At 43.1% G+C, this 13,196-nt stretch overlaps 3 protein-coding genes across 3 annotated transcripts in view; 2 read left to right on the top strand and 1 right to left on the bottom strand.

The window, feature by feature from the left end:
* The window catches only part of LOC107623596 (peroxidase 43), a 2,575-nt gene extending 2,097 nt beyond the window's left edge, over positions 1-478 (top strand). Inside the window, exon 4 of the mRNA XM_016325924.2 lies at positions 1-478. Coding sequence (XP_016181410.2) covers positions 1-420 — 420 coding nt within the window. The 3' untranslated portion in view covers positions 421-478.
* LOC107621853 (putative clathrin assembly protein At1g03050) lies at positions 766-4,247 on the top strand. The gene is made up of 3 exons (XM_021114157.1): positions 766-1,585; positions 1,695-2,618; positions 2,704-4,247. Exons 2-3 carry the CDS (start codon positions 1,787-1,789, stop codon positions 3,816-3,818), a joined length of 1,947 nt encoding a protein of 648 aa, XP_020969816.1. The 5' UTR covers positions 766-1,585; positions 1,695-1,786; the 3' UTR covers positions 3,819-4,247.
* Positions 4,097-5,340, bottom strand: LOC107624175 (60S ribosomal protein L44). The gene is made up of 4 exons (XM_016326652.2): positions 5,179-5,340; positions 4,745-4,924; positions 4,448-4,522; positions 4,097-4,356 (listed from the first exon to the last, which is right to left on the bottom strand). The coding sequence occupies exons 1-4, from the start codon at positions 5,179-5,181 to the stop codon at positions 4,297-4,299; spliced, it is 318 nt and encodes a 105-aa protein (XP_016182138.1). The 5' UTR covers positions 5,182-5,340; the 3' UTR covers positions 4,097-4,296.

Raw genomic sequence — 13,196 nt, 5'->3', positions numbered from 1 at the left:
ACAATTGGAACAACAGCATGCTTCTTCATGACAAAAAGGCTATACAACTTCTTCCCGGGTGGTGTGGGAACAGACCCAGCTATCAACCCAAACTTCCTCCCAAGGCTGAAGGCTAGGTGCCCTCAAAACGGCGATGTTAACGCTCGCCTCGCCATCGATGAAGGCGGTGGGACGGAATTTGACAAACACATTCTCAAGAACATAAGGGAAGGTTTTGCTGTCTTAGAATCTGATGCTAGGCTTAATGATGATATATTCACCAAGAGTGTTATGGATTCCTACTTTAGTCCCCTTAATCCAATTTTTGGACCTTCTTTTGAAGCTGATTTTGTTGAGTCTATTGTGAAAATGGGCCAAGTTGGTGTCAAGACTGGTTTTCTTGGAGAGGTTAGGCGAGTTTGCTCAAGATTCAATTCATGAATTCAAACTACATTATAAGTTCTTCTAATTTATATGTATCAATCTATGCCTTCTACTAGTCTTTATTTTTAATTACCTAATTCTATTGTTATTGTTATAGAATATTGGTGTTATGATTGGTGGCGAATCCAAAAAATTCTAGTTATGGACGCAAAAGTATACTAAAATAAATTTTGTTAAACATTGATATATTTATATTTTGAAATGACAATCATATATATATAAGAATCCAAAAAAAAAAAACACTAGATCTTTTAAAAAATATATTTATTAATGTTTATTAATGTTGAATTTGTTTATTTATATTTTTAGTTTTGATACTTATAATAAGATAAATATGGTTTCATGTTAAATTTAATAATATAAAGTTTCTTTTAACATAAATTTTAATGGGAACAAAGATGATATAATAATAAGCAAAATATATTGATCTATATGTATTTATTAGTTTGTTTTCAAACTTGTAGTGGGGACAAGTGCCGCCCCTCCTTCTCAACTATGTCCGTTCCTGGTTATAACAATATACCAAAATAAGATTATATAAAAACAACTTTAAGAATGAAAACTAAAATAGTTATCTCTTTAAACAAAACCCATCACAAACATATATCTGATTAAGTTTATTTTCCGAGGAATTGGCACTGACTAAGCTAACTCCAAGCTGTCCCAAAACCAATGCTCCTCAAGATGCAAGGAATTAACCAATTAATCAAAGAGATTCTCAATTTTATAACAGGTGCATTGCATTGCATGTATTTAACTGTTAAGATGATATACCTTGGGTTGTTAGATTAGTATCGAATTGTTAAACTTTAAGATGGTTACATTAACATTGAAACGGTCAAAGGTGGCGAGAATATGCAAACTAAATAACCCTCCCTACTAAAAATAGAATAACCAAGAATGTTTAAAAGCTTTCTAATGTTGAGCAGTGAATTTATCATAAAATCTTAATTGATTCCCTTGTTTTCGTGCTACAAAAACGGGCAATGTTTTAGCCAATTTGAGAGACGTTGTAAGAAGAACAAAAGAGAGTTAGAAACAAATATCTTTCTTTCTTTCTTCCTCTAAACAAGAAGATTTTCTTACTTTACAATTGCTTTGGATCTCTAATTCTCTCTTAAGCAGTTGTGGTTAATCATTGTACTCTGGTGCTTCCAAGAAGGTATCATCCCATTTACTCTCTGCATTTGCATTCATTCATATTATCTTAGACAAATCTAAAAGCTCATATTGAAGAATCTGATATAACATGTTAGAAATGATTATTGCAGGAAGCAGGAATTGTGAACATATTGAAGATTATATCAGTGGAGCAAAATCAGCAGATACAATAAGAAGGCTTAGAAGATAGAAAGAGAATAGCATGGCTCCAAGCTCATTCAGAAAAGCCATTGGGGCAGTGAAGGATACAACAAGCATAGGCCTAGCCAAAGTTGGAAGCAGCACCTCGCTTGCCGACCTTGACGTGGCAATCGTGAAGGCGACGAGGCACAACGAATACCCGGCCGAAGAGAAGTACCTTAGGGAGATCCTGAGCTTAACATGTTACTCTCGCGTATTCATCAGTGCTTGTGTGAATACCATCTCAAGACGTCTGAGCAAGACTAGAAGTTGGACGGTGGCTTTGAAAAGTCTTGTGTTGATTCAAAGGCTGCTAGCAGAGGGTGATCCTGCCTATGAGCAGGAGATATTCTTCTCAACTCGCCGTGGGACTCGCCTTCTCAACATGTCTGATTTTCGCGACCACTCAAGATCCGGTTCATGGGACTTCTCTGCATTTGTGCGCACCTACGCCCTGTATCTAGATGAAAGACTTGACTTCAAGATGCAAAGCCGCCGTGGGAAGCACGGCAAATTGGGTTTTGATGATGATGTGTATAAAGAAAGGTTCATTGAAAGGCATAGAGAAAGAGGAAGCGATAGCGATGGAGACAGAGACAGAGACAGAGAAAGAGTCTACAGGGATAGAGACATAGACAGAGACAGAGAAAGAGAAAGAGAAAGAGACAGGGATAGAGGCAGAGACAGAGACAGAGACATCGATAAGGACAGGGACAGGGACAGGGACAGGGACAGGGACAGAGAAGTTGTTGTAAGATCTACACCAGTTAAAGACATGACACTGGATAAACTTTACTACAAGATGCATCATTTACAATTGCTGCTTGAGAGATTTTTAGCATGTCGTCCCACAGGTTTGTAAATATTTCAGATTGAAGAATATGGCGAATTCATATAAAAGCTTTCCTTCATCAATGTTTGCTTAATGTAATGTACCAGGGGCAGCAAAGGACCACAGAATTGTGATAGTTGCTCTATATCCGATTGTGAGGGAAAGTTTCCAATTGTATTATGATATAACAGAAATATTGGGTGTCTTCCTTGATCGCTTCCCCGAAATGGAGGCAGTGGATTGTAGCAAGGTATATGACATCTTCTGTCGTGTTGGAAAGCAATTCGACGAGCTAGATGTGTTCTATATCTGGAGCAAGAATATCGGAATTGCACGTTTTTCTGAGTACCCTGAGATTGAAAAAATCACGCCCAAGAAGCTAGAGATAATGGAAGAGTTTATAAAAGGAAAGCTCGTCTTGCCACAGAACAACCAACAAGAAAAGAATGAAGTTAAAGCCGCCAAGGAACCGGAACCAGAACCAGAAGAGGATATGAATGCAATTAAGGCACTACCACCACCAGAAGCATCCATTTCTGAGGCACCGGCAAAAGAGGAGCCAAAGAAAGAGCCAGAAGTAGAAAAACCTGTGCAAATGGAAGCTAATTTGTTGAATTTAGGAGACCAAACCATAACTTGTGAAGACCAGGGAGACAAACTGGCCTTGGCTTTGTTTGATGGAGCTTTACCAGCAGCAACAGGTGCAACCCAAGCACTTCCATGGCATGCATTCGACGAAGCAGAAGATTGGGAGACGGCATTGGTCCAATCAGGTAGCAACTTATCGAACCAGAAGCCTGCATTGGGTGGTGGCTTTGACACATTAGTGTTGAATGGCATGTACCAACGAGCAGAAATGACAACATCAATGCAAGGACCTGGTTATGGGGTGAGTGGAAGTGCTAGCAGTGTGGCACTTGGTTCAGCTGGAAGGCCTGCAGTGCTAGCATTGCCAGCGCCACCAACATCTGGCAGTGGTTTGAGTTCCGGCAGTGTAGATCCCTTTGCAGCCTCTCTATCTATGGCACCACCGTCTTATGTGCAAATGTCGGAGATAGAGAAGAAACAGAAGTTGTTGCTTGAAGAACAATTAATGTGGCAGCAATTTGAAATGGATCGTAGCCAAGGTCAAGCTGCATTCTTGAAGCAGCAGCATCAACAACATAATAAAAATCCTTATTTCGGAGGTTATCCCCAGAATTATGGCAATTATCAACGTTAAGTAGGTCAAATTCCCTCACCTTTCTTCTTTGCTGTAGTAAATATTGTACTGATTAGCACAGTTGTTTGCGGGTTTTATGTTTTATTTCTACATTTGGTGGCTGGTTGCATGTATATATTGTACTAATATAATTAGAACAGATGTTTCCATATTTGGAGATTTCAAATAAATAAGTAAATAACTAACTAATGCAGTAGTGGATTAGTTCAGGATCCATTCATTTAGGCACTCATTTAATTAAATTAGATAAAGGCATAATCGCATAGAAAGGCAGGCACTTGAAAAGGAGTATAAAAAGATGAATATTGTAATCATTCAAAAAATGGAAACAAGAGATCACTAATATTAGTAACACTTTTCACATCTCCCTCACAAAAAAGGTCTTGCAAAATGAAAATATAACTAGGAGAAATCCATAGAGAAACAAAACATTCAGATACTTCAAAAACAGTACAACTGCAAATCCTAATACTCCTGCCTAGAACAGAGAGGTTCCCTTTCCCTTCTTGTCACCACCAATCTCAAAGTGCTTGCACCTCTGCACAACATAGACATGAATCATCCATTAACTAAACATCAACCATTTATTCAAACACAACAAAACATAATGTGTTCTGCCATATACTAACCTTAATTGGATGTTGAGACACATGCTTGCAACCCTGGCATTGCAGCCTCAGGACAATCTTCTTGGTGGTTTTTGCCTATCCAATTAAACAAACAAACTTATAACTAAATGAAGAAACCTTGAACAATGCACTAGGAATAGAACATCACATAGAAATGTTCGGAATAACCATGTTGCAGATAAAATCAATACATCTAACTTAATTCTACATTGAATGTGTGACCTAAGTATAAGTAAAAAACTAGAAATTAAGAAAACTACGATGAAAAATGATGGAAAAAGTTAAAAAGATTGATACCTTCTTGTGGAAGACGGGCTTAGTCTGACCACCATAACCGGACTGTTTGCGATCATAACGACGCTTTCCTTGAGCAGCAATGCTATCCTTACCCTTCTTGTATTGGGTAACCTTGTGCAGTGTGTGCTTCCTGCATTCCTTGCTCTTGCAGTAGGTCTTCTTTGTCTTTGGAACGTTCACCTAAGAAACCAACCACAAGAACCAAAAGGTGCAAGCTTTAGCATTTCGAACTTGACCTAGTATCTAATACCGCCAGATTCCTGAATTTCAAATCTAATTCACCTATCCAAGGCTAATACACATAATAATTCAATCTTAAAAGAATAAAAAATAAATAAAGCAGTGATGCAGGGTTAAGGGTAATCTCAGGGAATTTGGGGATAACTGGTGAATAAAATGAAAAGAGAGGAAGCAGTGGAGGAGTAGAGGCTTACCATGGTGGCGCTGTGTGTGGGATCGGATTGTGCAGAGAGAGTGCTGTGCGCCGCGAAAATGAGTGAAAAGAAGACTATGCCCTGCTATTTTAATGGCTAAACCGAATTAGGGTTTGATGGACAATGGAGGGCTGGGATGGGCTTATCTGGTCTCTATTTAGAAAATTGACGGCCCACCCAAGACTGGGCAACAGCATGTCTTACCCATTTCTTTTATTTTAGCTATGGATCTACTTTATAAAAGAAAACTACTAAAAAGCCCTTGACTACTTTTTTAGAAGGAGTTTGTTGATATCTAATCTAATCTAATCTAATACTGTCTTTCTAATAGAGAGTTTTTAAATTAGTGAAATTTCAGCGTGTCAAGCTCTTTAGATGGGGTATTACTGTTCATGACATGTATATTTATACACCATCATCATGCTACTTACAAGTTACAACACGGTCTCTTCCAATGATATTATGCTATATGTGATGTTCTTTCTATTTCTATCATATAGGCATTCATATACACGCCATGCTAAATTCAAATTTTAAATTTATTCTCTTTTCACCCTTTTAGTTCTTCATTTCATCTAATCATCTTCTCTGTTTTTAAATTATTTTTCAATTTTTTCACCTTATATCAATTTCATTAATCTTTCTTTTTATTCAAATTTTAATGCTATATTCCCCTTTCTTTGCCTCAAGAATGATTATCTGCAAGTAGCGTGTAGAGAAATTTCACATGATTAGTCGTTCTCTAAGTCAGAAAGTCTTTATCCTTTACTCATTAAACTAGAAGTAAAACACACAAAGAGGTTTACTTATTTTTCAAATTTTAAATTCTTAGACAAATACATCATATGCATTACCTTATCCCCTTTAATTTATAACCCGTGGAGATGGGTCTCTTCCACCCACCATCCAGGCTTCAAATGAGGACAAGAATGGTGTTGCGGTGTCGTTATGTGAGACTGCCGAGATGATCGATGGTGATGATTATGGGATTTGGCAGCAAACTGGCGGTGATGGCAGTTGGCAATTCCTGAAAGAGGCTTGGCGGTGGTGGTTGCAATGTTCGTGGTGGAATGTGGTGGTGGTGGACACAGAGGAGGAAGAAGAGAGTAGATCCGAGAAAGAACTGAGCGGCAGGCACAGAGAGCACATGCAGCGAGACTTGGCTTCATCTATGGTATTTTCTTTTTTTATTTTTCTCATTGTCTTTTTATACGAATAAGATTCATGAAGGAGGATGAAATTTCAAAATTTAAATTTTGATCTGGAACCTAAAATTGAATATAAATCAATTTTTCAATTCTGTCTACTCCTCACTCTAGCAGTCTAGCATATGGATCTAGGATGGAACAAGAAGATGGTCAAGCATGCAGAAGTGAAAAGGAGAATCTTGAAGCATATGGCTATGAGGCTAGAACTGCAGATCATGATGAAAGCATTGTTTGATCTGTAAGCGGCGATAAGAACGCGGCGTCAATGTGGTGCCGCACCTAGGAATCAAGAACGCTGTGCCGATTTGGTCATCACATGGAGTCCACTAAACATTGCTATGGTGGTGAACGAGGCTATGGCGGTGGTGGTGGTAGTGGAGTTCGTGGTGGTAAATATGGTGATGGATATGCAGTGGAGTTCAAGAACATAGCGGTGAGATCTCACATTCTTCTTCATGCTTTATTTCATCACTTTCTGATTATTCAACCGTGGATTTCGTGATCTTCAGCAGCTTTACGTGATCTTATATGTGAAGCACACTCCGCTGCCTTCGCAACGCAGAACTGCTCCTCTCCCCTCAAGGATATTATACTATACAGTATCCAGGTGATTTTTTACCCAATTGCTACTTTTTTGCATTCTTTTCAAATAATAATAATCTCTTAATTGTTTTACCTTTTTTTTTTTTGCAATTTACCAAATCATTTGTAAATGTGACTTCCATATCCTTAATTTTCCTTTGTGATCCGAATTTTGAATGTATATGAATACTATTTGTTACCTGAGGTTCTCGGGTATTCGATGGATCGCGTGACGGTGAAGGGATGGGGATGGCGAGACCCTGAAGTAACTCGGAGCGGGCTCTTAGTCCAGGGTCGGCGGGAGCGGCGGTAGGATAGATGAGGGGGGATGGCCATCTGTAAGGACACTCCGACGATTGAGTTAGTGCGTACGATAGGATAGCCAAATTAGGTAAGATGATGTGTACCTCGGGGGAGTGCTGACATCTCCCCTTATATACTGTGCTGGGTGGGCCCAAAGATGACCTAGTCCACTGGCTAGGATGCTGTAGTTGTCCCTGTAGTTGTCCCTGTCCGTGTGGGAGAGGCTGGTCGTCCTGGACTCCGGGTCAGGGCTTCGGGTGTGGCCCTAAGAAAGCCAACCCGACTGGGTTGCTAGGTGTAGTGTGCTGGGTTGCGCAAGTGGCGAGGCCGAGTGTCGGCCGGGTCGGGTATTTGGAACCGACCCGTTGGTTTTCCCTAGCGGGGGATAGTTTGGGCCTGGGTCAAGGGGGTGCCCCGACCCGGCAGCTAGTTGGACTTGACCTGCAATGGCCCGTAATACTGTCCCCAATGCGTTAGCCTTGAGGTTTGGAACTCGGGGCTAGGCGTGTTTGTCCTACTCACCGAGAGGGGATGTGTTCTTCTTCTCGGGAGTCCGTTGATGGCGTTTCGTGCCTCGCACGCGTGGTTGTCTCGTCTCTGGTGTTCTACTACTTGCTCATTCTTCTTCATCTTTGTTCATCGCTGCTTCAACCTTTCGGCTTACTTCTTCATCTTTCCTGGTACGTTGATTTTTATCGTTTTTGTTTTGCTCTTTTCCTTTTGGTGTTTGTGCGTTTCCCTCTGTGCATGTCTGGGTTTCTTTTTTGGCTTTTGTCGCTTCTTCTTTTAGAAGGGGGTTCCACTGGGTTTTTCCATGGTTTTTGCTTGAATTCTGGGTTAGTGTAGGGGTATCTAGAGGGTGATTTAGGGATTTGAAGTTTCTTTTACTGTTTTGGGAGTTTCCGATCTCCCGTTCTGACTAAGTAGTGCCCCCGCTGTAGGTATGGCCGAGCGCCTTGTTCTCTCGAATCAGGCTCAGTGACCGCTAGCCGACTTCGTTGATCATTATGCTTGGGTTTCTTCTGACGTGAGGGATACCACTTTCAAAGTCACAAAGGAGGGCCTTCAGGACTTGCACCAGGCTGGGCTCTTATGTGGAGGTGGTCCAGAGGAAGCGTTTTACCAGGTCTATGTTCCTGCTAATCGGGAGCGTGTTTGCCAGAAGAACCTGATGACGCTACAGGTTGTTGATTGGTTGTGGGTTCGTTTACNTCCGAACAGCTGGGTTGACATCTGGTGTTTTGAGCTGGTTTGTGAATATATGGAGCTTCCGACCTCCGTGAATGTTTTTCTCTACCTCTTCCTTCTTATGAACCCTTCTCGCCAGGGGAAGGCGAAGAAGGGATACATGTCCTTTAGGGCCCAACAAGGTCGTAGGATTTTTGGCCTTTTTGAGGATTCCTTCCATGGCTTCAAGTCTACTTTTTTCAAAGTTAGGCCAATTGAAGGTCGTCAACCTTTTTGGCTTACTGCCGAGGGGGAAAGGCGGATCCCAACCTACTGGAGCTTCGGGGCGGGATCTGATTATTTGATTAAAATACCCTACGATTGGTTGTGTCCGGAAGACCGTAATATTGCCGATATCTTGTTGGCAATTTTTGGCGAAAAAAATCTTAACCCTCGTATGGTTATGGGGGATCGTGAGGCCGGCCGGTCGTATGTTGGTGAGTTCTTTATTTTTTGCATTTTGTGTGTTTTGCTCTTCTATCACTCACGCTTTGCTTTCTCCTCCTTCTTTGCTTACAGTTTCCATGGCTGGTGGGAGGAAAACTTTGGCTGACTTGATGAACCTCATCCAAGGGGATGCCGAGGAGGGCAGCGGCTGGCTGACGGGGCCGACCAAGATCAGTCGAAGAAGGTCGAGGCCCCTCCTGAGAACACCTTGGGGAATCCGAACGTGGAGGCGGAAGCTTTTGACGAAGAGGATCTGGGGTTTGCTGACGATGACTTGAAGGTCATTAGCAGCCCTAAGAAGAGAAAATGGGATTCCAGGAAGGTGCTCTTGGTTATGGAGAAGAACTTCGATGCTGGGGACTTCATCGAATCCCAGTTGCTCCCAGGCACTGAAGAGTTTTTCCATGATGCCGACCTTTCTGGGCAGGCGAGGTGGATCTACCGCAGTCTTCTTCGAGCCGCAGCTATTGCCAAGAAGATGGAGCCTGTTTTGGGCAATTATCATGCTATGGAAGTGAAACTTCAGGACTCCCAAAAAGATCTGACAGACTCGAGATCTCGGGAGGAGTCTCTGAAGACAAAATTGTCCAAGCAGGAGAAGAAGGCTGAGGAGGATGCCAAGGAGATCAATAGGCCGGTGGATCGGGACCTCGCCTTGATGAAAGATTTGAACACTGCTCGTAGTGAGACTGCTGCTGCTGAGAAGAAGGCCAAAGAATTTGAGGAAAAGCTGAAGTTGGCGGAGAGCTCGGTAGAGGCTGCTCGTCAAGAGATGGCTGCTTTGAAGAAGAAAAATAAGGAGCTTGCAAAGGGGGCCCGGGAGGCCGTGAAGCTGACTGGGGAGGGGATCAAGCTTCAGGTGGCCGTGCTGGCTCCCGATCTTGATCTTTCCCAAGTTGGAGCTCTCAAGACTGTCGAGGACGGGAAAATTGTTGACATCTTCAAGTCTTGAGTTCTTATGCTTCTTTATTTTTTGTGACTTGTTTCTATCTCTGGCCTGTTTAAGGCGCCTTTTGGTTGTAGCAAACACTTTGGTAGTCTATCCATATTAGGCCGTACTGTTTCATTTGCTTTCTCGGGCCATTGCGGCCTTGCTTTAATTTTTTTTATCGCTTACTCGGGCCGTCGTGGCCTTGCTTTTATTTTGTTTGTCGCTTACTCGGGCCGTCGTGGCTGTTTGGTTTACCGCTTTTATGGTATTTACCGTTTTTGTTGCTTGTCGCTTTGAGCCATTTTGATTTGGGTCCCTCCGGTTCCCGGGGTGATCAGTCCCGGGTTCCCGTTAGGTCGACCGTTCGTTATTTTTCGTCGTTTTATTGTTTCGACGTGAATCTTGCAAAAAGACAAACTTATCATATACGCATTGTTAAATCTTTGAAGCAAGGAAGTGATGTAATGCATAATTAAGTGAAAGATAGTAAAAGAGGAATGTAAAAAAAAAATTTTTTTTGGGTTGTCAAGTCGTGTGGTTGCTTCTTCTTATGAGTAGAACCTCCTTAGGTTCGCCATGTTCCATGTTCTCGGTACCTCGCTTTCATCCAACTTCTCTAACTTGTAACCTCCTTTGTCGAGGACCTCTCTTACCCTGTAAGGGCCTTCCCAGTTTGCGGCCAACTTGCCTTCTTCTGGGGTTGGTAGCGCTACGTCGTTGCGTCGTAAGACCAAGTCACCTTTTCCCAGGCTTCTTTTTAGCACCTTGCCATTTACCTTAGGGCTGTCCTTTGCTTTATCGCTGTTTCTGCTAGGTGCGCCATTTACCTTGTCTCGTTGACCAAATCCTTTTCGATTGCTTCACTTCCTCCTCCGAGGAGTACCCTTGGACTCGGTTCCCCGACTTCGACTGGGATGACTGCGTCGACCCCGTATGTGAGTCAGAAGGGGGTTTCACCGGTAGATGATTGGGTGGTGGTCCTGTAAGACCATAGTACTGAAGCTAGCTCGTCTGCCCATGAGCCCTTCTTTCCCTCAAGTCGCTTTTTTAACCCTTTTAGGATAACTTTGTTAGCTGCCTCCACCTGGCCGTTGGTTTGGGGGTGTTCGACTGAAGAGAACCTTTGCTTGATTTCTAATCCTGCCAAGAATCCTTTGAACTTCTTGTCAGTGAACTGTGTCCCGTTATCCGATATGACGGTTTCTGAGATTCTAAACCTGGTGACTACTTGCCTCCACATGAATTTTTGGCAATTTGCTGAAGATATGCTAGCCAGTGGTTCTGCTTCTACCCATTTGGTGTAGTAGTCTATGGCTACTATCAAGTATTTCACTTGCCCAGGCCCAAGTGGGAATGGTCCTAATAGGTCGACTCCCCATTGGGCAAAAGGTCGGGGGGCCATCATCAGGTTGAGTTCTTTGGGTGGTGCTTTGTGGAAGTCGGCATTTTCTTGGCATTTTTTGCATTTTTTAACGAACTCCTGGGCATCCGACATCATTGTGAGCCAGTAATATCCTGCTCGGATGATCTTTCTTGCCAGCGATCTTCCCCCGATGTGGTGACCACAACACCCCTCGTAGACTTCGCTTATAACGTAGTCCATCTGGTCGGGGCGCAGGCATTTGAGTAGGGGTTGATGGAGCCCTCGCTTGTACAGCTACCTTTGTTTGGTTACGTATTTGGGGGATTCCCTCTTGGTAGCTTGTACTTCCTTCTCATCTGTGGGTGTTTCTCCATGCTCTAGGTATCGGAAGATAGGGTCTATCCATGAGGAGGGGTTCGGCATCTGGGCTGCGCACATGATGATTCCAGGTTCGGTTGCTAGTCCTTGGATTAAGGATCTGTTTCCTATCCCGGGTTTGGTGCTTGCTAGTTTAGAGAGGAGGTCGGCTCGGGCATTTCTTTCTCTAAGGACGTGCTGAATCGTGACTTCCTCGAAGCTTTTGCATAGCTCCTTTACCTTTTCTAGGTATTTTTGTAGTAGTGCGTCCCTGACTTGGTAGCTGCCATTTATCTGAGAGGTAATGATATGGGAGTCGCTACTGACTTTCACCCTTGATGCTCCGACCTCTTTGGCTAATATTAACCCTCCTATTAGGGCCTCATACTTTGCCTGGTTGTTGGAGACTGTGAAGTCAAACTTGATTGATTGTTCATAGGCTACTCTTGCCGAGTTTTCAAGAATGATCCCAACTCCTCCGAACATTTGGTTAGATGCTCCGTCAACGTGGAGCTTCCACCATGTGTTCGGTGCGTCGGGTGCCTCCTCTATGACCTCTACTAGGAAATCTGCCATGGCTTGGGATTTGACTGCCTGCCAGGGTTTGTATTGCAGGTCATATTGAGACAAATCTATTGCCCATGCCATCATTCTTCCCGCGAGTTCAGGTTTCTGGAGGACTTGCCGAATGGCTTGGTCGGTTCTCAGGATGATCATGTGCCCTTGGAAGTACTGTTTTAGTCTTCTGGATGAGGTTAGCAGGGCGTAGGCCAACTTTTCTAACTTGGTGTACTTCAGCTCCGCCCCTTGGAGTACTCTGCTGATGAAGTATATTGGGCGTTGAGTCTTGTCTTCTTCTCAGAGAAGGACTGCCGCCATTGCTTGCGTGGTCACAGCTAGGTATAAGTACAGGGGCTCCCCTTCTCTAGGCTTGCTGAGTATGGGAGGTTATGAGAGTATCTTTTTGAAGTGGTTGAACGCTTCTTCGCACGCCGGAGTTCACTCGAAGGTGATTTCTTTCTTTATTAGGTTGAAGAATGGGATGGCCCTTTCTGCCGAGGCACCGAGGAACCGGGATAGAGCCGTAAGTTTTTCGGTGAGTCGTTGTACGTCTTTGACGCACCCAGGACTTGTCATTTTAAGGACGGCTTCGCATTTGTCTGGGTTGGCCTCTACCCATCTTTGTGTTATCATGAACCCTAAGAATTTCCCTGCTTCCATGGTGAATGCGCATTTGAGTGGGTTGAGCCTCATTTTGAATTTTCTTAGTGCTTTGAAGACAGCCTGGAGGTCGTCTATTAGCTTGTTCGGTTCTGCTATTTTCACCAGGATGTCGTCAACGTATACTTCTACCGACTTGCCGATGAGGTCGTGGAAGACCTTGTTCATTAGTCTTTGGTAGGTGGCCCCTGTGTTTTTCAGCCCAAAGGGTATTACTTTGTAGCAATAAGTACCCCTTGACGTTATGAATGTCGTTTTATCCTCGTCAGGTCGGTGCATCGGGATCTGGTTATAGCCTGAGCAGGCATCCATGAAGCTGAGAAAACGATATCCTGCCGCCGAGTCGACTAAGGTGTCAATGTTGGGGAGGGGGAAAGAG

This window comes from Arachis ipaensis, chromosome B10 (assembly GCF_000816755.2).
Source record: "Arachis ipaensis cultivar K30076 chromosome B10, Araip1.1, whole genome shotgun sequence".
In the NCBI taxonomy this organism is placed as follows: domain Eukaryota; kingdom Viridiplantae; phylum Streptophyta; class Magnoliopsida; order Fabales; family Fabaceae; genus Arachis; species Arachis ipaensis.
This window is presented reverse-complemented; position numbering and strand designations above follow the sequence as displayed.

Excerpts from the sequence above, each read along its gene's own strand:
- LOC107621853 (XM_021114157.1), top strand. The coding sequence starts at position 1,787 with ATGGCTCCAAGCTCATTCAGAAAAGCCATTGGGGCAGTGAAGGATACA. Across the intron at positions 2,619-2,703 it reads TTTAGCATGTCGTCCCACAG|GGGCAGCAAAGGACCACAGA; the intron begins GTTTGTAAATAT and ends GTAATGTACCAG.
- LOC107624175 (XM_016326652.2), bottom strand. Across the intron at positions 4,523-4,744 it reads AGCCCGTCTTCCACAAGAAG|GCAAAAACCACCAAGAAGAT; the intron begins GTATCAATCTTT and ends TTAATTGGATAG. Across the intron at positions 4,357-4,447 it reads TGTCTCAACATCCAATTAAG|AGGTGCAAGCACTTTGAGAT; the intron begins GTTAGTATATGG and ends TATGTTGTGCAG.